This window comes from Thunnus maccoyii, chromosome 11 (assembly GCF_910596095.1).
Source record: "Thunnus maccoyii chromosome 11, fThuMac1.1, whole genome shotgun sequence".
Classification (NCBI taxonomy): Eukaryota; Metazoa; Chordata; class Actinopteri; order Scombriformes; family Scombridae; genus Thunnus; species Thunnus maccoyii.
The window spans coordinates 19345774-19368876 of record NC_056543.1 but is presented as its reverse complement, the minus strand read 5'-3'; the positions used below and the strand labels follow the sequence as shown (position 1 = coordinate 19368876).

Here is a 23103-nt window from a genome sequence, read left to right as displayed (position 1 = left end):
CAACCCCTGATAAAGTGAAACTAACTGCTCAAGCATGCAGATGAGTTTATCTAGGCTCACAGAATAGGCCGTGAAACAAGGTGGGACTTGGTAAGGGACCGAGGAAGGGAACGGCTGAGCGGCACGTTGGCAGAATGTAGCGGTATGCCACTCTGGAGGCGTGGTGGAGCTATGGCACCACTGACCTAAAAGTTGCCTCCCAGTCAGTCCTACGGAGGAGGGCCCTGTAATCACCTCTCTCCACGGCCGTAAGCAGCTTACAGCTTTATCCAAAATGCCGCTCCCGCCTAAAAACATGCATGCAGACGAGGCCGGGCTCCCCATAACAGCCATTGCATAAACCCAGCCAGAGCATTATTCCCCGCAACAACCCAGCAATGCTCCAAATCAGTACTGATTCAAAGTCAAGTGGCGTAAGCATGTTGTACACTTGGAGGCAGACTAATCTTATTCACAGTGTGAGTGCCCCTTTAGCATACAGACATCCCGAGGGGAGGGTTCAAGCAAGGGGGTAGAGCTGCTACTATGCTAGTGTAGAATCTCGCTGCTTTAGTCTGGGAGTAGGGGGAGCACTTGTCAAACTGTGTTTGTGGAAGATCCAATAATATTTTATGTAATTTTACTGTCTAAGCCATAGATGACCCAAATTCATGTAAAACCTGACAAACAATGCCAATAAGAAAAGGATAGGTTTCTCCTGGTTACATCATACCATGGTTAGAGGGTGTTAGAGCAGAGAACATCAGTCAGCTATCAGCTGTTTGACAAGCGGCTCAGTTAACAGAGAGTTTCAGAGGGGATGAAGTAAAGACCCTTCTCCATCCCGCGCAGACTATAGAGAGGATACATTACACTAATGCAGTTACACAAAGACATTCACTGCATGGAAATGCCTATGAGGTAAGATCGGCCGTGGGACAATGGCTTCAATCACTATGGGTGGTTGTCAACAATATCACCTATTGTGTAGAGAAGGGTATAGACGTTTCAGGATATCAGCAGCATTAGTATCAAACAATTTCTCATGGTTTAAGACTCCAGGGGTGATTTGCACCACTTTTCAGGCTCAGGAAATATCAAGCCCTCCCAACTAAGGTGGCCCCTTAGGTGGAGATATTAGGTGAGCAGGGCCCCCAATCAGACTTAAAGAAGTGGAACAGTGGGGTCCGGCTAGAGCAGGGCGTGTGGCAAATCGCTGTTCCCTGTAAACATCAAGATAAGGGGACGACTCAGAGCCGCTCCATGTGTGGGCCCCAGTGCAGTTGGAGGGGCCTTTCAGAGAGGCAAGTGCGATAATGAAGGAATACTGGGGAGGGGGCTGCCAAGGCTGGAGGTGGCACAGCTCACCTGCACTTCCATGAAGGGCCCAGGGGCCTGGGGCAGCCTCCCACCGCCGGCGCCTTGCTGCCAATACTAATACATTCTAAATCCATTCTCTTCGCTCACACCGCCAGGCTCCTGCAATCTCCTCTCCTTCCCTTTCATGCAATTAAATAGTGGAAGTGCAGAGCGAGGGGGAGCTCTATCAGCCACACTGCACACACACACACGGCTCCATCTCCACATTCAATTTACACACTTCGATATCATCATCCTCTCTGCAGTACTTCCTCCACTTTGCTCTTAACACTCTTGCATCCCAGACCTGAAATACAGACATTAAAAACATTGCTTCTGTAGACACAATTAGAATCTCACATCACTGACTACAGAAGATCTTATGTTCCTTGCGTCAACAGCAACTGAGTGACACCCAGCACCGAGATGGCCCGCAATGCTGATGTAAAAAAGGGGACGGCACGCACGTGTGTGTGTGTGTGTGTGTGTGTGTGTTGACTGAAACTCCACTCCTCGACTGTGCTGATGAGCTGAGGCCCTGGCCTGCAGTCTCTGAGGGGATTAACCCACTCAATGACACTAAATTACAGGGATCAACATCAGCTCAACATATCCACCACTGTGTGTGCTGCTCTAACTGGATCACATTTGGATGAACAGCTGTAATAAGACTGCACTTATTGCTAAAATGGAGCAACATGATATACCGAGTTATAAAAATTCATGCGATGGAGGAAAAAGCTGCCCGCATTGTTATCGACATCATCTGTGTATCTTAAAACGTATCAAACGGTTATTGTTCCAAAATATAAAGGTTTTAATCAGCAAAAGCACTAACTTGGAAATCAACTATCTCCGCACAGTACAAAAGATAACACAGACACAGATTCAAATGGCGCGGAAGCATTCAGTGTCTGATACAGAGGAGCTACAATGCCTCTCCATCAATCATAATTCACCACTGCTGTACTGCATTGTTACAAACCACATTCACAGTGTAACAAATAAGACCTTTGTGCAGTGACGCTTGAAATGGTAACCTTTAACTCTGAGGACGGCTATCAAACCCTGCGCCTGTTCAGCAACAAGCGCACCTATCACTTACACGTGTAAACAGTTGTCAAATCCTTAACAACACATAAGCACGCAGTTATAAATGCATAAATCACACTCGTGGTGAGACAGTGGTGGCAGTGGAAGCAGCTGTGGCAGAAGTGGCAGCTATTGTATTGCGGTGGAGGGGAAAAAAAAAAATTCTTAGACAGAAGAAAAACATCAAAAAAAAGAGAGAAAAACTGGCAGAGTTGTCAACAGCTGTCTTTGTTTTGGTCTTTTCTGTTTCACTCAAGTGATGAGGTGAAGAGAAATCCTAAGAATTGTAAATAAGTGGAACTTTTTTTTAATATTGTATACATTTAAAAAGGTCATGTTCATGCTTAACCTACTGCTGATTGGACAAAGGACAAAAAAACACACTCTCGGGGACAGTTGTCTATAAATCCAGTCAGACACACACAGTGTTGTTTGCCAGCCTGAAGGCCGAGCTGTAATGACTGGACTGGTCATACAATGGTTACTGATAGCAGCACAACAGCAATCAGATAGCAGTGTCTGTTAAGCCTCTCCTTTGCTGCGCTATTAAACAGATTATTACATTATTCAAAGAGTTTGTTCTCCTCCTGTGCCTAGATTACCAAGCAAGGCACACCCAGATAAGCCGTCAGGTACGTCCAATACGCCACACAAGAGCAGCAGAAAAAACAAAAGCCAAAGATAAATAAGACCTGTGGTGTTTGCTCCAAACACAGCTTTGCAAAGGAAAGCTTTGTCGCTACACCCACCTCTAATGCCAGGAGAAACCGCAAGCTCCTGAACACCCTCAAATCATATTTAGACTTGTGTTACCAGCTTATTATGACTCATTATACAGATACAAGTTTCCCTCTTGTTCCGAATTCCCACCCGAGCTGATTGTGTTGTACATGCATGTCACTATGAAGAGATTAGGCTGAGTAATTATCTGCTGACAGGTGAACAATGCTCCAGAAAAATTAAAGTTATCAAAGTGAGCCACTTGACAGTTGACTTTGGGTATGAATGACAGATTGCAGTGACATTACTTTACCTAATTAAAAGAGGTCTATAATTAATGACATAAACTCACGGAGACAAAATAACAAGAGTAAAACGTTTTGCAAATGATTTAAACAAATCTTGAATTACACTTTCGGTTTCATTGGTTGCTATTTGAAACGCAGGTGCAAAACACACTTGAAGAAAAGCCAGCAGCCCTCCCTGAGTAAAGTCAGACTTATTTGAAGTGTTTGTTCACTTTTAAGATCATTTCCATCTGCTCACCCAATTGACCCAGCAGCTACAACCTACAAAGCTAATGAAATAATCTAAGATTTCTGATACAGCGCACAAGACAAATACCTCTGTGTTGACACAACACTACAGTCCAAACACAACACTGTCAAGGATCTAGTGCAAACAGAATTTATTCAAGATGATTGTTTGCTTTTTTTGTTCTGGCTGACAATAAAAAGATAGCACCTTCCTTAATCATTTTTAAATACATTATGGCTAAATATGAAGTCATATCACAGGGTTTTTTGACTCATTTGGCCTATTGGTTGCACAGGATTTGCTTCCCAGCAACGGCTTTAAAGATACTGGTTCATTTACAGTCTGATCTTGAACACCATAAACTGAATAAACTAACTTAGCTATCTTTAAGCTTGCAAAGCTAAATTTAGTCTTTTTATATTGTAGTTCATATTAGATCCTCCAATTAATATTTGTAAGTTATTCATTCTATTCATGCACAAATTAAATAAACATTTCAATATGGTTGTTATGTAAAAACAATGTATAAAAAATATTTTAAAATTTTTATATGAAACATTTTAACATTTTAAAACTTTAAATTTTATATTATACGAAACCAGACAGCAATGACAAAATATGGAGTTTAAGGGCAAGCATAAGGATGTTTGTAAAGTGGATAGAAGCAAGTAAGTAGCAGTCTGCTCTCTAGTGGTGAGATGTTAGAACAATAACTTTTGCAGCAAGTTCCACTGGGTCTTAAAATCTAATAATCATCTCATTATTCCTGTGTAACCTTGACCACGCTGTAAATAAGCTGCACATTTAGAATTATAATGCTGTCTATCATATTTTCTGCAATATTATCTATTATTCAAATAAGAACTTGATGTGGAGGTAAGCCACTTACCAATTGAATTGACATCGAAAAAGTGTACCGGGGTCCTGAGGATGGCATTAAACATGCGGTTGTGTAAGGTCTGAGCTGAGCTCACCAGGACATTAAAGAAGACCAAGCTGCGAACGAAGCCAAACACAACTGAAGTGGTTGTTAAACCTGACAAAAGCACAGAAAAAAAAAATCCATCAGCACACTACAATGCTATTCTCATGCCTATTCCAAGGACAGCATTTAAGGTTATGAAGCATGTTGTATGACAGGGAAAAAATAGTATATTCCACTTAAGTTTTTCCTTCAATTATGTATTTTTTTTTTTGTCTTGAATGCTGATCTATAACTCTGAATACAAAGCCTGACAGAGTCAAGAGGCTTGGAGTCACAAGGAGACAATCAGAGCAATCCAACAGCAGACAACAAGAAAAGCACTGCTATCTCTCTGTACAGCTGAGGCCCATGTACACATACGCTGGGCCTTGGCCTTGGGCCACAGCCAAAGAACTGTGGATCTGTTCATTGAATGGCTGCCATATTCAGAGCCTCAACAGTACACAAAAAGCAATGTGCGCTCAGTGAGCTTCACCTGCGTAAACACCTAGGTACAGGTCAAGGTCCAGCTGCTGAGGGAAGCTGCCATTGAGGTGCTCTGTCACATTGATGTGCTTCTGTTCAGAGGCCCTGCAAGTCAGCCACAAAAGAACCAAAAATCCACAAGGACACATAAACACAACAAAGAAAGAAAGCTTCAAGATGAAGGGACTATACAAAACACATTCCTCCTATCCTGAAGCACAAGGTCAGCTTCAACAAATGACAGATAATGCCAAGAAAAACAGTTTGGTTCAGTCATCTTCTATAAAATCATCATTTTCAGTCTGTCAGTTTGGATAAAAAAAACATGTTATTCTCATTTTCTTACAAGTATTCATTATTTTTTTTCACAGCATGTAAAATAAACAAAATCTCACCAGCAAGCAAGCCACCAGTCCTGCAGAACAAATGTAACCTGAACAAACATGAAAACAAGCAGACAAAAAAAAAAACATTATTATTTTTTAGAAATGAATCATTAAAAGACAGCTAAGAATAAACACATAACAAAATGATTTATTTTGACTATCAATTATAATGTTTTGTATCTTTCCAAATATGATAGAAAACACACATTAATTGAGGAAATGAACTCACATGTGCTATGAGATTGAGTAAAATAAGGACCAAGAGGACCAGGAAGTTAGCGCCTGCTCTAAAATATCTCACATACATATGCAGGCCGACATTTCCCTCTGAGCGGCTTTCCTCCTCTGTAGGTTGCACTACCTACAGATAGACACTAGTGTCAATGCCAGTCATCCAGCAACACCTTCAGATCAGGCTGTAATGAGCAGCACAGAAATGCTGAGTACCTTCTGCCCTCTAGTGGCTGCTAAAAACACTACAAGCTTTTACCCACTTAGAAATTGCTATGCACATCTACTTAAAGCTTGATGAAAACTGCTTTGTACCACTTAGATTCGAGATTTGAGTATGTTTCAAATACACCTACCACTGCGAGTGGCTCGGTTCCCTCAATCAAAGAGTATCGAGAAGAGGACAGGGAGGACATGGACGACATGGAGTTGTCAGAGAGTGTATGGGGACAGCGGGAGACAGTCCCAGGGATGGGAGTCGTGCCCTGCCTCTCCTCCTCCTGACCCTCGTCCTCCTTCAGCAGGGAGGTGAGGTCTAATCCAGAGCGCTGCAACTCACTGTAGGTCCCCCGTGCCACCACCTGACCCTGACAATGACAGGACAGAGATAAAGTAACATCACATACAAATAGTCATGGAAAATTCCAGCATCTGTAGATGACATACAGACAAACATGTCAATATTGCACATGTGAAAGACATAAGTTATGGTCTCTACAGTTGTTTTGGCTCTAACTTTTAAACTCTTACAGAGAGGAAAATCCCTCAAATGTGTTTTCTAAGTCACTGAATGATACCCTAATTGAAGAGAAGAGGACAACATTGTGGAATCATCAGTCACTGTTCATACACAAGAAATATTCAAGTTAAAGTAATGAACTGGTGTCATATTTATGGATATTATAAACAAGTCAATTATTATTTATTTACTGATCATATCTGTGGTAAAACTCAATAACATTAATTGTTCTATTATCTCACTGAATAAAATGAATGTGTTGTTTGAAAAGAATTCCTCACGGTGACAAACAATTACTCATTGTTAAATTTTACAACCTGCAGATAGATTGTATGGTGGAAGAGCTGTTCTCATTAACCCCATTTGTAATGGCAGCAAGAGTTTCGTTTTTTTTTTGTTTGTTTGTTTTTTTGAGTAAAAAGGTTTTAAACAATACCGGCCCAGCACCACACGGCAGACAGACAAAGTTAGCAACCAGCAGATGAAGGAAGGTAAACATCTAGAGAGCCAAACACCCTAATATTAAGTCAGAGAAGGCTGAACCAGAACTAAAAGGCCAGTGAATACTGGAGTTTTTGTCAAGTGGCCAAACACTGTTCCAATATGATGATAATGAGCTGAAAATGTAAGGACTATCACAAATTGTGTATTAGAAATAACAACCAACTGTCAGCTTGTTCCTGAGTCCTTCTGACACCAATTGGCTAAAAATCACTCAGTAATTTGTTGGTAAAGCTTTAACAAATACCAGGTAGGAAACTACTCTATCACAGCAATGATCGTAGGTCATTCACTGCTGGTTAGCATGACTCTGCATGTCTTACATACAAAACAGAGTAGTTCTGACCAATAGATGAGCAGAAGGCAGGCGCTCTGTTTTTATGCTTCTTTTTGCTATGTAACTGGGTCACCGTTTCGAATCCTCTGAATCAAAGTGAATCCTGATTGGCGACAGCTGCTATTCTCAGGTAACTTTTTAAAGCAACCTTTAAGTCTGAAATTGAGTGATTGATACTCAAAAAATACAAGAAGGTATTGCTTTAAGAAAACTTATTGAGCCAAAAATGCAAAGGAATTAAAAACACATGATGCTATTGTTCAAGGCAGTGACTAACAATGCAAATGTAATTATACACCATATAAGAATAGATGTTATTAGAATTAGATGCCATATTATGTATTGCATATGATTAAACACAGAAAATAAATACACACCTGCTTTAAGACAACAATTTGATCTGCAGCCTTCAGATACTGTAGTTGGTGAGTAACCAGGATACGAGGCTTCTTCCTCAAAAGTCCACAAATACACCTGTGGAAAAAGAATATGAGCTAACATAATACCATCAATATAAATAATAGAAGTCAATAATAATAGATAACTGACTTACTCTTCAAAGAGGTGTCTGCCCACTTCAGCATCCACAGCACTGAGTGGGTCGTCCAGCAAGTAAATGTCTGCATCCTGATACACTGCTCTAAAAAATACACACATACAGTATGGAGGTTATCTCTGGCACTGACACATAAAGAAAAATATGAATGGCTTTGTTATTCTACACACCTGGCTAAGCTGACCCTTGCCTTCTGTCCTCCACTGAGGTTGGACCCTCTGTCCCCGACCATTGCAAGGTCACCACCTGGCAACAGCTCCATGTCCTGAACAGGGTCAAAATGCAACCCTTACCAGTCTCTCACATTTACACTGCACTTACTACAAGCTAGATGTCCTAAAACTTTGCTCATAACTGGACTACACAGTCTAAGGATACTAGGCAGCAGGGCATGTGATAATTAAGATTCTCACTCTCTTGAGGGCGCAGGCTCTCAGAACTCTATCATACTTCTGGGGGTTGAGCTCTTTGCCAAAAAGGATGTTGCTTCGAATCGTACCGGGTAAAATCCAGGGTTGCTGAGAAGTGTAGATCAACTCTCCTTTGACCTTGACCACACCACTTTCCTGACTCAGCTCACCCAGGATGGCACTGAGGAGTGAGGACTGACATGCACAAACACAGAACAAAAATCAAGATTTAAAGAGAAAAAAAATACATTTTGAGAAATAAACTTATCCGCTTTCTTTCTGAAAGTAAGATGAGAAGATATCGCTCTCATGCCTGTGAGGTAAGTACAGAACCAAGCCAGGAGCCAGGTGGCAATTAGCTTAGCTTACCATAAAGACTGTTGTTCACCAAGAAGTAGTTACAGCCCATAACTCCTCATAAAACCACTAATTATCATTTCTATTTGTGTACAGATTAAACTAACAAGTTACAACATGTTATTTAGTAACCTTTAACAATAGGCATATTTTCTAACTTTGGAAAGACCCAGGCTAATTCACCCCTGTTTCCAGTATTTATGCTAAGTTAAGCTAATCGGCTAATCGTTCTTAGCAAGAAAGCGAATAGTCCAAGTATTCATTTATGGAGAGATTTCAACTTTGAATCTAATGACTTTATTACAGTTAAACATTTATGGGGGAACTTTCTTTCTGTCTTTCTTTCTTTCTTTTTTTCCTTTGCCTGTTGGCTTTTAGCACTGCTAATGCTATGATTTGGGTGAATCTTGGTACTTCCTACCCGCCAAAATATTTCTCTATTGTGTCAGTTAAATTGATGGCTTCAATCAGTTTTCAATGACATTTTAAATCCTTGCAGCTGCTGGTAATAAAGTAAAACCTGAGCACTGATGCTACACTATACTGCTATAACTATAAATACTGCTCGTTGTAAAAACAACTTATTATAATATATTATTAACTAATTAGAGTTACTTATCATGCCATCAGTAATAGACCTAACCTTCCCAGCTCCAACAGGTCCGATTACTGCCAGCAACTGCTCTGAGCTCACTGTGAAAGACACATTCTGCAAAGTTGGAGCCTCTAGCATCTGTAAGCAAAAGAAAAAGTAAATGAACTGAAGCAACACCACAGGTAGCAAATATGCAGTAAGTCGGGTTTATTTATACACCTCAAAATCACAAGGTTTTTTTTCCCAGAGGCTTCACAATCTGTACAGCATATGATACTCTCTGTGCTTAAAGCCTCAAGGGATTCTGATAAGGACCATTGCATGTGACCTATGCATGCTTAAAATAAAAGGAGAGACATGTTCCCAAAATAATTCTCACCTTATCCCAGTAGCATATTAAATCCTGAATCTTCACCATACAGTCTCTCTTGTCTGCCACAGGAAGCCCCAGATGCTGCGAAGCAACTTCATCCAGAAGAAGAAAATTCTAAAAAGAAGAATCACACTCAAAAATATCAGTTTCCATAGATGGTAATTGAGATACACACTGTATTTGAACACGGCCTCTGTCTGTGGTGTATTCACTTTTATCCTTCGGATGCTGATGAGAGACTCAGAGACCTTCTCTATGGCACAGGGAAAGAAGAGCGTGATGGTGAGTCTGACTGCCCCGTAGAGAGACATAGCCATAAATACTCTGCTAGCAGTCAACTTGTTCCCCATCAGCACGTAGACACAGACGGTGACGAAGATGATGATCTTGCTGGCCACAAAGAAAGATGCCATGTTCAGGCCACGCAGGTAAGAGCTTTTCATTATCTTGGAGATTTCCATTCTGTACAATAACAAAACATGGTGTCAGTAAATGCAGTTTCACATACATTTACAGGAGCATTTATTTGTTTATGTTTGTTAATTAGCAGGATATTTTAAAGCTTGTTAACAGATTTTGGTGAAACTTGGTAGAAAGAAAGCAAATTTTTGGTGCAGATACAGAATTTTTTAAAACATTTCTTAGCACTGTACTACAGAACATTTTTGAATATTTTAGCTACTTTCTCTTTAACTTCAGTATTTACCTGTATGAAAATAATCTGGCACAACAGAATAACTTTATCACACTCTTGTATGACGACCATACAATCCCACAATAAGTAGATATGAGTAGGAATTGATCTACCTTCTGACCTCATCCACCAGTGCAGCGAAAGGCTTCTCCCAACCATACATCTTTATAACACGGATCCCAGAAATGACTTCATTCATTGTGCGTATTCTGTCATCAGTCAAGATTGCTGTTTCAGCCCTAAAACAGCAGACACACATTGCAGCAATGATATCAGTGCAAGGCAGGACAGAGACTTTTCACACAACTGTTGACTACATTTGATAAATCTGGCTTATGACTGCAAACCTGAGAGTAGAGAACAAGCGTCCAAACATGGTCTGTATTGGCATCAGGATGAAGAAGACAGCCATTCCCGCAAGGCATGATGGGCCAATCGCATACATCAACAAAATTATCACAGTTGCTGCTTGTAAGGGGCCAATCCACAAAAAGTGCAAGTATAACGTTACCTGTAAGAAAATGATGAAGAACAATATAGGCTATTAGTAAAGTCAGCTTTATGAATAAGTGAGATGTAAAATATACATTTAATATAAATATATATAGCTGCTTTCAGATAATTACCTCATCAAATCTGTTGACATCATTGGATAAGAGGTTCACAATTTGTCCTGTGGTAGTTTTTGTCAATGCTGTGTTGTTAAGACAGAGAGCCTTTGCAAAGCAAAGTTAAATCAAGTTAACCTGAAAGGTCTACTGGAATATGCTCAATAATATCATACCACAAGAATGTTTACACAGTACATAGATGTGTCCTAATGACTGACCTTACGATAGATCATGTGGCACATGGCCACACGAATCTTCATGCCTGCTCTTTGGACATGGTAGAAATAGAGATGATGAAGGACAGCAAGGCTGATGGTTGACAGGGAGATGCCTGCAGCACAGCTGTAGGCCTCATAGACTGCAGCTGTGTTTGTGGTGTCATAACTCTCGAAGTATTCAATTAGTTTGCCAAGTAGCAATGGCTGAATGACTTTGATAACTTCCTGATAGAAAATGGGATGTAAAACAGAGAGGTGGGTGTTCTTAATTGTGCTTAAAAAATGTAATTCCCAAATGCAGCATTGCTCGATGTACAGTAGATGTGTAATTTCACAGTGTGGCTCCACTGTACCTCTATAAAGATGTATATTCCAATGAGTAAGTATGATCTCCAATAACACTGTATAAGAACTTTGGTAAGTTTGGGTTGGCGCAGATCTTTTGCTGCCAGCTGAACTTCTCGGTTCCAGTACCTTTGAAAAGCATAAGGAAGTGAAAAAGAAAGGCCTCATAAGCCCCTGGTGACTAATTAAGCAATGCAACACACAATAATACACTGTTGGGAATTCCTAAGAAACTAAATAGAGAGAGCATACCAGAAGCACTGCATCATAACGACAAATTAATCACAAAGATCTCTCCATTTTTGGCTTTTGCATTTACTGAATATGAATTATAAAGTAAGAGCTTGGCTTTGTGGCTTAGCTCTCTCTTCTGCACAATAGTTTAATACAAAACCAACATAACTGCAGCTGCTGATTGTAAGTGTCTGTGTGTGTTATCAATCCTCATGTTACCTTTCATAACACCTACAGTAACAATACTCCTCCATTTTGGGCCATTGATCAGTCATCAACTGGATGATACAGGCTTCAGACCCCAGCTATGGCTTAATATGCTGTTCATAAAAATCACAAACCGGTGTGGGACTAATGTATATCTGTGTTACTGTCCAGTATTGACATTGAATGAGCATGTCTTCATGTCAAGAAAGCAACCTGTGAGGCCCTGTTCACACTTGGCATTAAAATACATCTTGGGTTATCCAATCGCAAGTGAACAGCTCTAAGTACAGGTGTGAATGCACCCAAGACACATTGTGGACGGATTGAGATCCGATTGCTCAGACCACATTTGCAGGTGGTCTGGGCCGCATATGGCCACATTCTTTTAGCAGTGTGTATGCAATGGGTCCTAGGCCACAATGAAGGACCGCTTATTCAACTGACGTCCTATGTTTAAGCGGAAGTACATACTCATTCGCGCGACAACGGCAAGGTACATATGACAGTGTTGTGTAGTTGTCCCTGTCTGTCTCTCCTCTGCTCTGCTCTGTGTGTGTGTGGAGGGGCTGAGCCCCACCCTCAGTGAAACACAGAGAGCAGAGGAGAGAAACTTAGCGCAACCATAAATGACAACAAAACACAGTAGTGGCTGTTTATTTATGTTATTTACCTAATTTATGTGCACTCGTATCATATAATTTCAGCTCAGTGTGAGAGTCTCTACTGCGTTTTGCTGTCATTTATGGTCGTGCTAGGTTTCTCTCCTCTCCTCTGCTCTCTGTGTTTCACCGAGAGCGGGGCTCAGCCCGTCTACACACACACGAATCAGAGCAGAGGAGAGACAGACAGTGACAGCTACACTTGTTACACTACTGTAAGTGCAATAAAAGCTCCGCAAGTAAAAAGCCGATAAGAATAATTTATTAATGTAACACCCTGTCTGATTCCCATTTGGGCTAAAGAGTTTTCACTTTGCCCACACACCAAGGTCTTTGCAAATTTCTACTTCTTCTTTAAATTGCTGGCAAACAAGGCATGGAAAGTGCATTGCTGCCTCCCACTGGTTAAAAACAATAATGCATTTGGTCTTTGCAAACGGAAATAATGTACATGTTTATTTGCACATAGAGAGGGGAAGTGAGATCTGATCACAAGTGGTTACTTGAGACACATGTGGAGCATGAATGTATTATAAGAGTTGGATAGGGCTCCGCCGCTCAGCCTTCCAGCTAGTTTTTCCCAGTGGTCACTCTTGGTATTGCAGTGAAAAATACCCCAGTGGCCCAAAAAGCATTTTTCCCATAGACCACCATAATAAAAGAGACATCTGTAAAACTGTTGACAGGACACCTCCAACTGTAAACAAGGTTAATTATGACCTTCTATTATGAATTTTAGATCCATAGATGTTTTATATTTAAAAAACTTTCTCCGGGCCAAGAAAATTAAAAATCCATAATTTCATCACAATGTAAAGTCTGTGGGCCGAGCAAGAATTCGTGGGTGGGGCCAGTGGGGAAACACCACTGCACATATTTAATGAATCACACAACATAGAAGCAAACCTGGAAGCTAGAAACTTTTTTTGGTGTATGCACCAGCTGAGCAATTCTTATTGGACTGAATGGGCGCCATTTTCGGTCAGGTATCCAGCTCTTATAATACATCTATGATTTGGAGATGCATTCTAATGCCAGGTGTGAACTGACATACTTAGAGCTGTCCACTTGTGATTGGATCACCAAAGACACATGTCAATGTCAGGTGTGAACAGGGCCTGAGCTCTCAAGTCAAAGGGCTCCTAAAAGTGGCACCCCCAACTAGTAATGAGATCGGTGTTGGGGAGAAGCCTGCTCTCATATGAGACTTTCATAAGTACTTTCTATATATAGGTGGGCTCACCTCCAAGCACAATGCCAACTCTGACGTCAAACTCCCTCAAGGGGGGCAGTTTGGCCACTTTATAGGGGATTTACAGGCTGAGAGGTGCCAGGTGGTGGGGGGAGGGACATTCATGAGTCCCTGGTTGGCTCATGAAACATTTTGGATTTTCTCCCAGTGGAGAGTGAGGTAATTTTAATATGACTAAGCTATTATGAGAGCAAGGTCCAACTGCTGTTATATGCATCAATATACAAATCTACATGAAACAGCAGGTAAGAACCAAGAAAACACTTGATAGATGGAGAGGAGGTGGACCCACCCAGAAGGTGGTTTTGTCTGCACGTTTAAACACCTAAGAACCAGCTGTGAACACTAATCAAGCTCAGGTGGTCTTAAGGCCTGACCAGAGTTGACTGTCAGTCTGATAGTGCTCAACTTTGATAATAAACAATGAATACACATTTCTGTAAATTATATAACAAACTACTCTGGCATCTGAATTCAAGACTATCTATAAGCTACTTAAGAATAATCACCATAATGATCCATTTTACAGTATAGTTTAGGAAAAGGAAAAATTGATGTTCCTAAAATACTGGCAATAAATGTAAGAATGATTGAACTCAGTTAATAAAAGACATAATTCAGCGCCTTACCACTGCAGCTCCTCTCCAAGACTATCAGATGCATCTTCTGGCAGAACCTTGTACATGTCATCTTCTTGCAACTTCCTCTTGTACCCAATTCTGAACAAGGGATTTAGCCAACTAGAGATAAAGTACAAGTAGGTGTAAACAAACATGGGGAGTAACATGTGCAAGTCAATTGACTAATTGATTAATCGGCTATTTGATGCAGCTCTAAATGTTTGATTGTTTAGTTTACCACATTGAAATATATTAAATGAGTTAACATCATAGCATATTGCTAATGCCATGGAAGTATCTACTATTTCCAAATTGACAACTTTTCAGAAACTACAAAAAAACGTGTTTTCACATGATGATCTGAAAGCATGAAAATCCCTACTGAGGGAGACAGAAGAGTGTGAAAGTAATCAGTATTACTTAAATACTTCAATTGTACCACAGAATTTAAGTGAAATAGGCCATTCTGTGGAAGAGTTGTTTACCTTTCTTACTGTAGCACATTTTATATTGTTTCATTTCATTTAAGTACAAGTTTGGATACTTTCACTTGTAGTCGAGCACTAATCTCATTTGCTAATTACTCTGCACAACTCTTCCTGTTTTATTACTACACTACAGTACTGGAATAAAAACTGTATTCACCTATTATGCTCCTCATAGGTGCAATAAGCTTCAGGACTCATTTTAAGATTCTGTTGAATTATGTTCTATATAATGAATGGTCTTGTTTTTCTTAATTGTGACTGCTTTGTCCCTATGCAATGTACTTATTTTACTGTCTTTTTCTTTGTGGGGGTTTTCTTTGTGTTTTGTCATTTCTTTGTATTGTGTCAAGTCATTTGTCTTGTGTTTGTGTTATATTTATGCTTTGTATATGTTTTATATTGTTGTTTTAGTTGTGTATTTGCAGTCTATCTATCTATCTATCTATCTATCTATCTATCTATCTATCTATCTATCTATTTATCTATCTATACCTCTGCTCCCTGTTCTATATAATAAATGTATGCCAAAAAAGCCTCAGCTCTCTCTTCCATGTGACATCCTGAAGTTTATGTTTATGCATGAATGGGTGCTCAGCAGCTACCTGCTATCACATCCAGGGACTGTCTGTCTTGAGGGGCCACAAACTGTCACACAAGAGAGCTCTCTATTCAATTAATGTCAAACACGGCTGTCGGTTTTCTTACCAGAAGAAAATCTTGGAGAGGAGATTAGCTGTAGCCGACGGATTATCCTTCGTCTCCTTCCGCAGAGGTTCCATACCCCCCAACAGTAAAAGCAACCTGAAGACTTTCTCTGCAGGCTTTGTGACAGAAGGATGTCGATAAAAGACTTACAGAGCAGGACTCACTGAAAGAACAGCTGCTGTAAACTCAAGTGTCTGTCAATATCACACCTTCCGACATTCAGGTCAGTCAGGATTACTACAGGAGACCGTCAACCGGCCGGTTTGGCTGTCAGGTGAGCGGAGCGTGGCGTAACCCCGCCCACTGCCTGGTGATTGGCTGATAGAAGTTCTGCTCCTTCTTCTTCTTCTTTGGTTTTCCTGGCGGACTGCAAGCCAACATTAAAGGTGCATGCCGCCACCTACTGTATCATGACTTTTCTGCCGCTCCATACCTCCATAATCCCAACCTTCATCCTCACTCCTAAAAATCATGATTATTTCATTCACGACATAGTTGTTTGTAGTTTCTTATCCAACCAATTACTGTTTACAGAAACTGTCATGTGAACTCAGTAAAAGTTACAATTCCACATTGTACAAGCACTCATTATGCAGAATAGACTCTTTCACGGTGTTTTATATGATGATAATGTATTGTACTAAACTATATAGCCTATTATATATGTATATAATTGGGTCATCATGTCTTTCTTTGGTTATTTGTATGTTCACAAAAGAAAAAGAGATAACAGCCAATGTAAGAGTGAGATGTCAAACTGTTAAAATTTGATCTATTCTCTCAATAAAAAAAACTGGATTAAAGCCAATAGGCTACATTTAATTTATAGCTTAATGAACCAACAAAGACTGCATTATTTTCATTCCACACCCCCTCATGTGTTAGTATATGCAACTCATGATTGTTGGTCACTTGCTGTATAATTATTATATGTGTTTCAATAAAGTTTATTGGAAAAAAAGAGCTCTATCCTTTTAAAATGTAACAAAGCATCCATCAGAATTATACAAACCTCACCATCAAACCTTTTTTTATAACCGTCTGGTCTGAGATTTTTCTCCCTTTTATAAACTTTTCACTTGTGGAGCAATAGTGATCTCTTTACCAGTACAGGCTGTTTTTTTATCCTGTGAACAATTTATGGACAATTATAGTCCCCATCCACTCAAAATTGTGTTTTGCTTCTTTTTACTTCAGTTGGATGTTCAAGCTTCACTGTACAGAATGATGTGTGTGCAGAGTTTGACACAAGAAGGCTGTTTTCACATTCGTCTGCTGGAGGGGGAAAGTTTCTCTGAGCTCACCTTAAATCTCAGTTACAGGCGTGTACCTACAAGCAGGATTTGTGACATCACAACTAGGAGCCAATCATAGTCTAATATGCATGTGATGTGGAAACAGCAGGAGCAGCAGGAGACATCTTGTGACTAGCAGTATTTTTTGATTCATAGAGTCTGAATTTATCAACGAGGAAGAAGGAGTAGATGTCATTCTAAGAAGTCTGAACTAGTTAACTGAACTTTTTGTAAAAAAAAAAAAAAAAAATGTGTTAATATGTCTTCAAATATGTCTGGAGGGGATCTTCAAGATTTATTCCTCAGGGCTTCATACAGTTAGTTAAATGTCACCTTCATATGTACACATGTTAATATTCAACAGAATTCAAGCCACAGAGGAAAATGTAACACATGTCTGTTTATTTTTCAAAGAAAGAATAAGGGGACACCTACAGGAGAGCTCTTTCCCACCATCTACCTGGATACTGTATTTCTGCAGGAAGGCTTGGCATGGCTTGCCTCATATTGTATCTCAAATTAAAGTATAGCCTAAAATAAAGTGAAGAAACCCTAATTAAAACACAATTGTAAATTGTGAAATTTACACCTGTTCCAGCACCATTTTTGGTCAAATACACTGAAACCCACTTCCACTTGTTTTGTACCACTAAGCAAATTGTACAGTTTAGGTGTATTTTTCTTATTCCGCCATAAAAATGCAACAAAAATACAACAAGTCAACTAATTGCAAACCAAATTTGAAATTAGACCTCTGCTCCCTGTTTGATTTAGTTTCAGTAACGATTTCCAATAGAGCTTTTATAAAGGTTCACATTACAGATGGGAAGGTAAGAGCTGATAAAAATGACAATCAATGAATAGAATTTGAAGCGACCCTCCTACAATCACCTCAGTCATTGGTGGAGGATATTGGGGAGAGATATATGACTTGACCTTTGTTAAAAGAGTAGCTTATGTGGCTACATGAAGTCATAAGGGTAAACATTTGTTGTTTCCCATTATTACTTCCATTTAACATGTTCATCTGCAAGATTTAAAGTACAAAATGTTTTGCCAGTTTTGAAAGTTAGTCAGTCAGATGATTCATTATTGATTCTACCATCTCTTTTCTTTTCTATTTTTGAAGGAAACAGACACTCTCTTCACACTGTCAGGGGGCAGAAAGCATGTGTGTGCAGAAATGGATGAACTAGTAAATGGACTTTGTCACGTTCCCTCTTGTTTGAAGGATTACTGATTACTCTCTTTATTATTTTTTATGTTAATATGATACTTGGCCTTATTTTTAGACTAAAACAAGTACACACAAAGGGAATATTTTCAAACATCGTTTGACAAATTTTAATAACTAACTGCCAGCTTAGACTCCCTTTTACTATTTCACTTTCAGACTCCTCTGTCCATCCCTCTGCACACGAGATGCAAAAAAGATGTCCTGTCTGTAAATCATCTCAGTGAAACACATGTCACAGTGTAATTTGCCTGCCTGGGGCGATTTTATTTCGTCTCCTTTTCCTAAATCTGCTAAAAGACTGCATACATATCTTAACCCACCAAATGTCAGGCTTGCAGATTTTGGCTTTTCTCAGCGGCCTAGCAGGGCTGGGTGCCACGATCGGTGCAACAGTGTCCCACGAATGGCGGACCACCAGCCGGGCATCCTCAGTCATCACAGCCACCTGGGTGCTCCAGGGTCTGTGGACCAACTGTGCTGGGAATGCCATTGGAGCTCTGCACTGCAGACCACATCATACTATCCTTAAGCTGGAAGGTAAGCAGCTCAGTGTCTAACAGCTGCCAGAAACACTATCTGCATGCTCTTGCACTACTACCACTGTAACTGCATAGCGCATTTGTGTCTTTCATGGTGAAATACTGAGTAAATTATATTGGCATTGCATCTAGTGTATGAACAGAATGTACTAACTTATGGCAGGGTATTGTTGGTGCTTTATGAAATGTCCTTAATGTGTAACAGCACAGAATAACTTAAACATTTATCAACACAGATGGTTCGGAAAACATGCACTGACATATAAGAAGAATCAGTTTGCTGCTCCAAACTGTCATCAAAACTCAAACTTAATAGGATAAACTCTTATGAATGGACATGAAACTTTATTACAAGTTACCACCTTCACACTGTGTTAAATTCATTATGTTAAGCGGTCCTTGAAATTACTATGGAAAATTATTAAAAAGTAAAATATTACTAAGGAACTCATTTTCAAGTGATCTGTTCTGGGAAGAAATCTTTACTCAAAGCTTGTCATTAAGTATCTCTCATAGAGGAAAGTCTTTCAGCGCATTTGTCAACTTGTCAGTGAAAGACTTGGTTTATCTCTGTTTTTAAAATGAACCTGATTGTGGAGTCTTATACAATATCACTGTTCACATATCAAATTACACCTAATCTGTTATCTTTTACTAAAATCATCGCTGATATAATCACAAATTGAGACACTGGACAAATCACTTGTTACCCTGTTTCAGATTTCTGACAACTAAAAATATAGTTTCACACTGAAAAAAAGAAATGACTAAATAATGAAAGCAATTGATGATATATTGGTTTCTGCTCCCGATTATGGAACACATGTTAGCTGTGGCAAATGTGTAATCCTTTGAGGGAAATATCAAACTAAGTATGTGTGAGTCAGAGAAGCCTCTGTAAGAGCCGGGAAAGCAAAGACATATTGTAGGTCATGTGAGCCAGCAGGGGAGAAAATACACAAATCAAAATTAAATTATGATATTCAGTAAAAACCCTTTTACACCCATATTTTATATTACAATCACAGTATTTACTCAGTATTGAAGGATTTATGTTCTTTTTGTCTATTTAGGATCTATAGGTTCTTTTTCCCCAGCAATACTGTTTTATCCATGTATTGACTATATCTTTATTTGTTTATCATATTCATTCACAAATTATATGTTTTCAACCTAAACAGTTACAAGTAACAAAGTGCTTTAAGACTCCGTGCTCCATCTGAGGGTGGCAGTAGTGTCTTTATCTACATGTACATCCACCAGATGGGGCTCTAATTCAGATTATGAAAGCTTGATGAATTCCTAATTAGGTGTGATTTCCCTGATGTTTGCTACTCACTGTGATATCCAGAATATTTTTTATTTTCTCCTTTCATGAAGTAATAAACACATTTCTTTGCGATGTAGCCTCCTGAGACATCGGGGTGGGTGACATGCTGTCAATAAGTTATCTACATCTTGCACAAGGAAGCTCAAACACTCACTTGTATTAATCATATGAGTCAGTGCAAGGTGACAGGTAGAAGGTGACACATTCACTGTATCCTCTCTCAAATATCTGTTTCTGGAGTCAGGTTTCTAGACTCAAAAATAAATCCTGAGACACAATTTAGATAGAAATGTACACAGACTAGAGAAACGGACATGACCACCAAAACAATAAATGCTGCTTTTGTGAAGCTTGATGTTCATTTTTTTGTTGAGACTGTCCATACTAAATGCATTGCCACACAATATAATGTATGATGAATTGTCAGGGTTTTTTTAAACCCCTTTTTTATTTACAGTGATAAAGTGGTTGTAACTATCAGTATGTATGAATTGTCAGTTTAATCTAACCTGGAGTGACAACATTAACTCATTACAGGTTAATACATTAATAATTTAACACTTTAAGACCACTGCAGTGCTTTTTTAAGTGTCTAATCTTCAATGCAAAAATTTTACTTTCAATTAAGTATTTTTCCAGTGTGGTATCATTATTATTACTTATTAATCAAATTGATTTGTTACCCACAAAATACACACACACAAACTCACTCACAGCTATAAATATATCATTCATGTGCACAGTTGCTTCCTTTAATTCTAAACGTCATTACTGACGTCATTGGCCCACTTTCTACATCCAGGACCTTCAATCCCCTCATCATCTATGACTGTGAGTCACAGTGACGTGTAGTAGGTGAGGGGTTGGAAGACGTTGTAATAGACCACTGGCCACTTGCTGATTTTTAGGGCTAAACTCCTCCCAACAGAATATAACAGTCCACAACACATTAACTATCAATCACAACCTATCCATTGAACTTACTAGTGCGGAGCCTTTCAACAAGCTTTACTAGCCGGGGAAGCGTTAATCAAATTTAGGTCCCCACCAACTTAATTAGCAGCCACAGCAGTGTGAAGGAGTCTTCTCCGTAGCAGTGACAACAGCATGTTTCAGGAGATCCTGGCCTTTATTTTAACCACTTCGGGATGGGTGCTGGTATCTTCCACCTTGCCGACGGACTATTGGAAGGTGTCTTCACTTGATGGAACAGTCATCACCACGGCCACATACTGGTCCAACCTGTGGAAGACCTGTGTGACAGATTCAACAGGAGTCTCCAACTGCAAAGACTTTCCCTCACTGTTGGCATTGGATGGTCTGCTCTTCTTTTTCCTTCTTGTTGGATGCTTGTTTTCTTTTTCTACCTTTGACTGTGAATGTTTCTTGACCTTTTTAATGCTGTTGTTTGATCATGTTGACTTGACTTGATAAATGTTTCTTCAGGCTATTTTGTTTTTATGTTTACACTGTCACAGATTCACCCTCATCCTTCGTCCTGGTGCCTTATTTTAAATTTGTTGGAAAATACAAATTAAAGCCATCTCTAGTCAGGACTAATAGATACCCTAAAGCCTAATGCAAGTCTCCAGGGAACAACTCATTTACCCTCCAAATATGTCAATGTTTAGCCCTAGTTGTTGGAGCTTGAAGGCTATAAATGAGATTTACTTGGAACCTCAGGCAGTTTCTACCACGGCTGACTAGTCTCAGGGGTTAACTTCCAAGGTAATATTTGCCTCAAAAACACATCTGAATGAGAAGTTTCATACCAAGGCAGTCATTACCTCGCCACGAGGAACCTAAAAACGATTATGGTCACTTGTGACAAATTGTATTTCATGCTTTATGTGTAAATTTGTCACAAGGTCAAAATCTTGTTGACCTTGCGGTGTGCAGATGTGAGAGTGTAACACTTTTTGATGGCATTTAAATAGACCTCTATATGATTTCTGTTTTTTCCAGGTTACATCCAAGCTTGCAGGGGATTGATGATTGCAGCTGTCTGTCTGGGGTTTTTTGGCACTATATGTGCCCTTATTGGGATGAAATGCACCAAAATTGGAGGAAGTGACAAAAACAAAGCCGGGATTGCCTGCTTTGCTGGTGTAAATTTCATTCTTAGTGGTAAGTATAGTGAGCCTGTAGAATCATCTGTGTAATAGCATTTTCTGTTGCTCTAAATTGATGACGGCCTTTTTCTTGCTTTTTTCAGGCCTCTGCTCGCTTTCAGCATGTTCCCTCTACGCACACCGGATAACATCAGAGTTTTTCGACCCGATGTATATCGCACAGAAGTAAGAAGCATGTTTAAACTGTAGAGTCAGAACTGTTTAATGTGACTATTAAACAGTTCTGACTCTACACAATACCATTAAATACACAATACCATTAAAACACAATACCATTAAATACTGCTCTTTGTCTCTAGGTATGAGCTGGGAGCCGCGCTCTTCATCGGCTGGGCAGGTTCTATCCTCTGTATTCTGGGAGGCAGCATGCTCTGTCTCTCCATTGCAGACTCTTTTAGCAAAAGGTTTGTATGAGTAACACATACTATGTTTACGTTATACAGAGGACCTACTGTATGTATCAGTTTTGTTGAGAGGTGGTTTGATTTGTGAGGATGAATCTGTGAATTCTGTCTCTTTACAGCAACAGTCAGGCAAAATATATCTACAAAGGCGCTGCGTCACATTCTCATATCTCCTCCTACCCGAGAGGGCATGCAAAGCCTGTCAACCACAGGCCGCCTCCAGACTACAGCAACTCCTCCAGGGTGCAGCACTTTGATAAGAATGTATATGTGTAAGGGATGTGAATATTAAAAACTTTAAGTCGATGCCACTGGTGCAAATGTCATAAAAGATATACTATAAACTAAAAGATACAGCACACTGTATGAAACTTGGTGGTTTCTGTCTAACACCAGGGGAATTTGGCGATATTGATTTTTGACTCACCATGTATTAAGTTTAATCTTTACATGTTTCTTCTGGGGGTACAAATTTACAAAATGATATAGTTTACTTCCTGATTTGGGGATT

General features: G+C 39.6%; 2 protein-coding genes and 1 long non-coding RNA gene across 6 annotated transcripts in view; 2 read left to right on the top strand and 1 right to left on the bottom strand.

Annotated features, from left to right (window-relative positions):
* The window catches only part of LOC121907005 (ATP-binding cassette sub-family C member 4-like), a 37152-nt gene extending 20735 nt beyond the window's left edge, over positions 1 to 16417 (bottom strand). Inside the window, exons 1-19 of one of the 4 annotated variants that reach the window (XM_042426286.1) lie at positions 15656 to 16417; positions 14472 to 14582; positions 11499 to 11619; positions 11146 to 11370; positions 10943 to 11032; positions 10664 to 10827; positions 10430 to 10555; positions 9835 to 10084; positions 9629 to 9736; positions 9298 to 9387; positions 8301 to 8492; positions 8058 to 8152; positions 7885 to 7971; positions 7709 to 7805; positions 6111 to 6341; positions 5753 to 5884; positions 5533 to 5570; positions 5148 to 5242; positions 4577 to 4723 (exon numbers count right to left, since the gene is read on the bottom strand). In XM_042426286.1, the coding sequence (XP_042282220.1) occupies positions 4577 to 4723; positions 5148 to 5242; positions 5533 to 5570; positions 5753 to 5884; positions 6111 to 6341; positions 7709 to 7805; positions 7885 to 7971; positions 8058 to 8152; positions 8301 to 8492; positions 9298 to 9387; positions 9629 to 9736; positions 9835 to 10084; positions 10430 to 10555; positions 10664 to 10827; positions 10943 to 11032; positions 11146 to 11370; positions 11499 to 11619; positions 14472 to 14582; positions 15656 to 15729 (2473 nt within the window). In that variant the 5' untranslated portion in view covers positions 15730 to 16417. Of the gene's footprint in view, positions 1 to 4576; positions 4724 to 5147; positions 5243 to 5532; positions 5571 to 5752; positions 5885 to 6110; positions 6342 to 7708; positions 7806 to 7884; positions 7972 to 8057; positions 8153 to 8300; positions 8493 to 9297; positions 9388 to 9628; positions 9737 to 9834; positions 10085 to 10429; positions 10556 to 10663; positions 10828 to 10942; positions 11033 to 11145; positions 11371 to 11498; positions 11620 to 14471; positions 14583 to 15655 lie in introns of those variants that run through there. The other 3 variants (XM_042426287.1, XM_042426288.1, XM_042426289.1) reach the window with 3 other exon arrangements.
* On the top strand, positions 8499 to 9978 carry LOC121907006. Its single transcript, XR_006098782.1, has 4 exons — positions 8499 to 8617; positions 9306 to 9445; positions 9691 to 9780; positions 9887 to 9978. It is a non-coding gene; the product is annotated as an uncharacterized LOC121907006 (long non-coding RNA).
* Positions 16418 to 18510: 2093 nt separating the features above from the next.
* Positions 18511 to 22943, top strand: LOC121907352 (claudin-10-like). Its single transcript, XM_042426865.1, has 5 exons — positions 18511 to 18724; positions 22022 to 22183; positions 22272 to 22353; positions 22488 to 22592; positions 22712 to 22943. Exons 1-5 carry the CDS (start codon positions 18511 to 18513, stop codon positions 22866 to 22868), a joined length of 720 nt encoding a protein of 239 aa, XP_042282799.1. The 3' UTR covers positions 22869 to 22943.
* The last annotated feature ends 160 nt before the right edge of the window (positions 22944 to 23103 follow it).

What these genes read in the sequence shown, in the direction of transcription:
- LOC121907352 (XM_042426865.1), top strand. Translation starts at nt 18,511, where the DNA reads ATGTCAGGCTTGCAGATTTTGGCTTTTCTCAGCGGCCTAGCAGGGCTG. An exon ending in TGTAAATTTCATTCTTAGTG is followed by an intron (nt 22,184 to 22,271) that starts GTAAGTATAGTG and finishes TGCTTTTTTCAG; the next exon opens with GCCTCTGCTCGCTTTCAGCA. An exon ending in CCGATGTATATCGCACAGAA is followed by an intron (nt 22,354 to 22,487) that starts GTAAGAAGCATG and finishes CTTTGTCTCTAG; the next exon opens with GTATGAGCTGGGAGCCGCGC.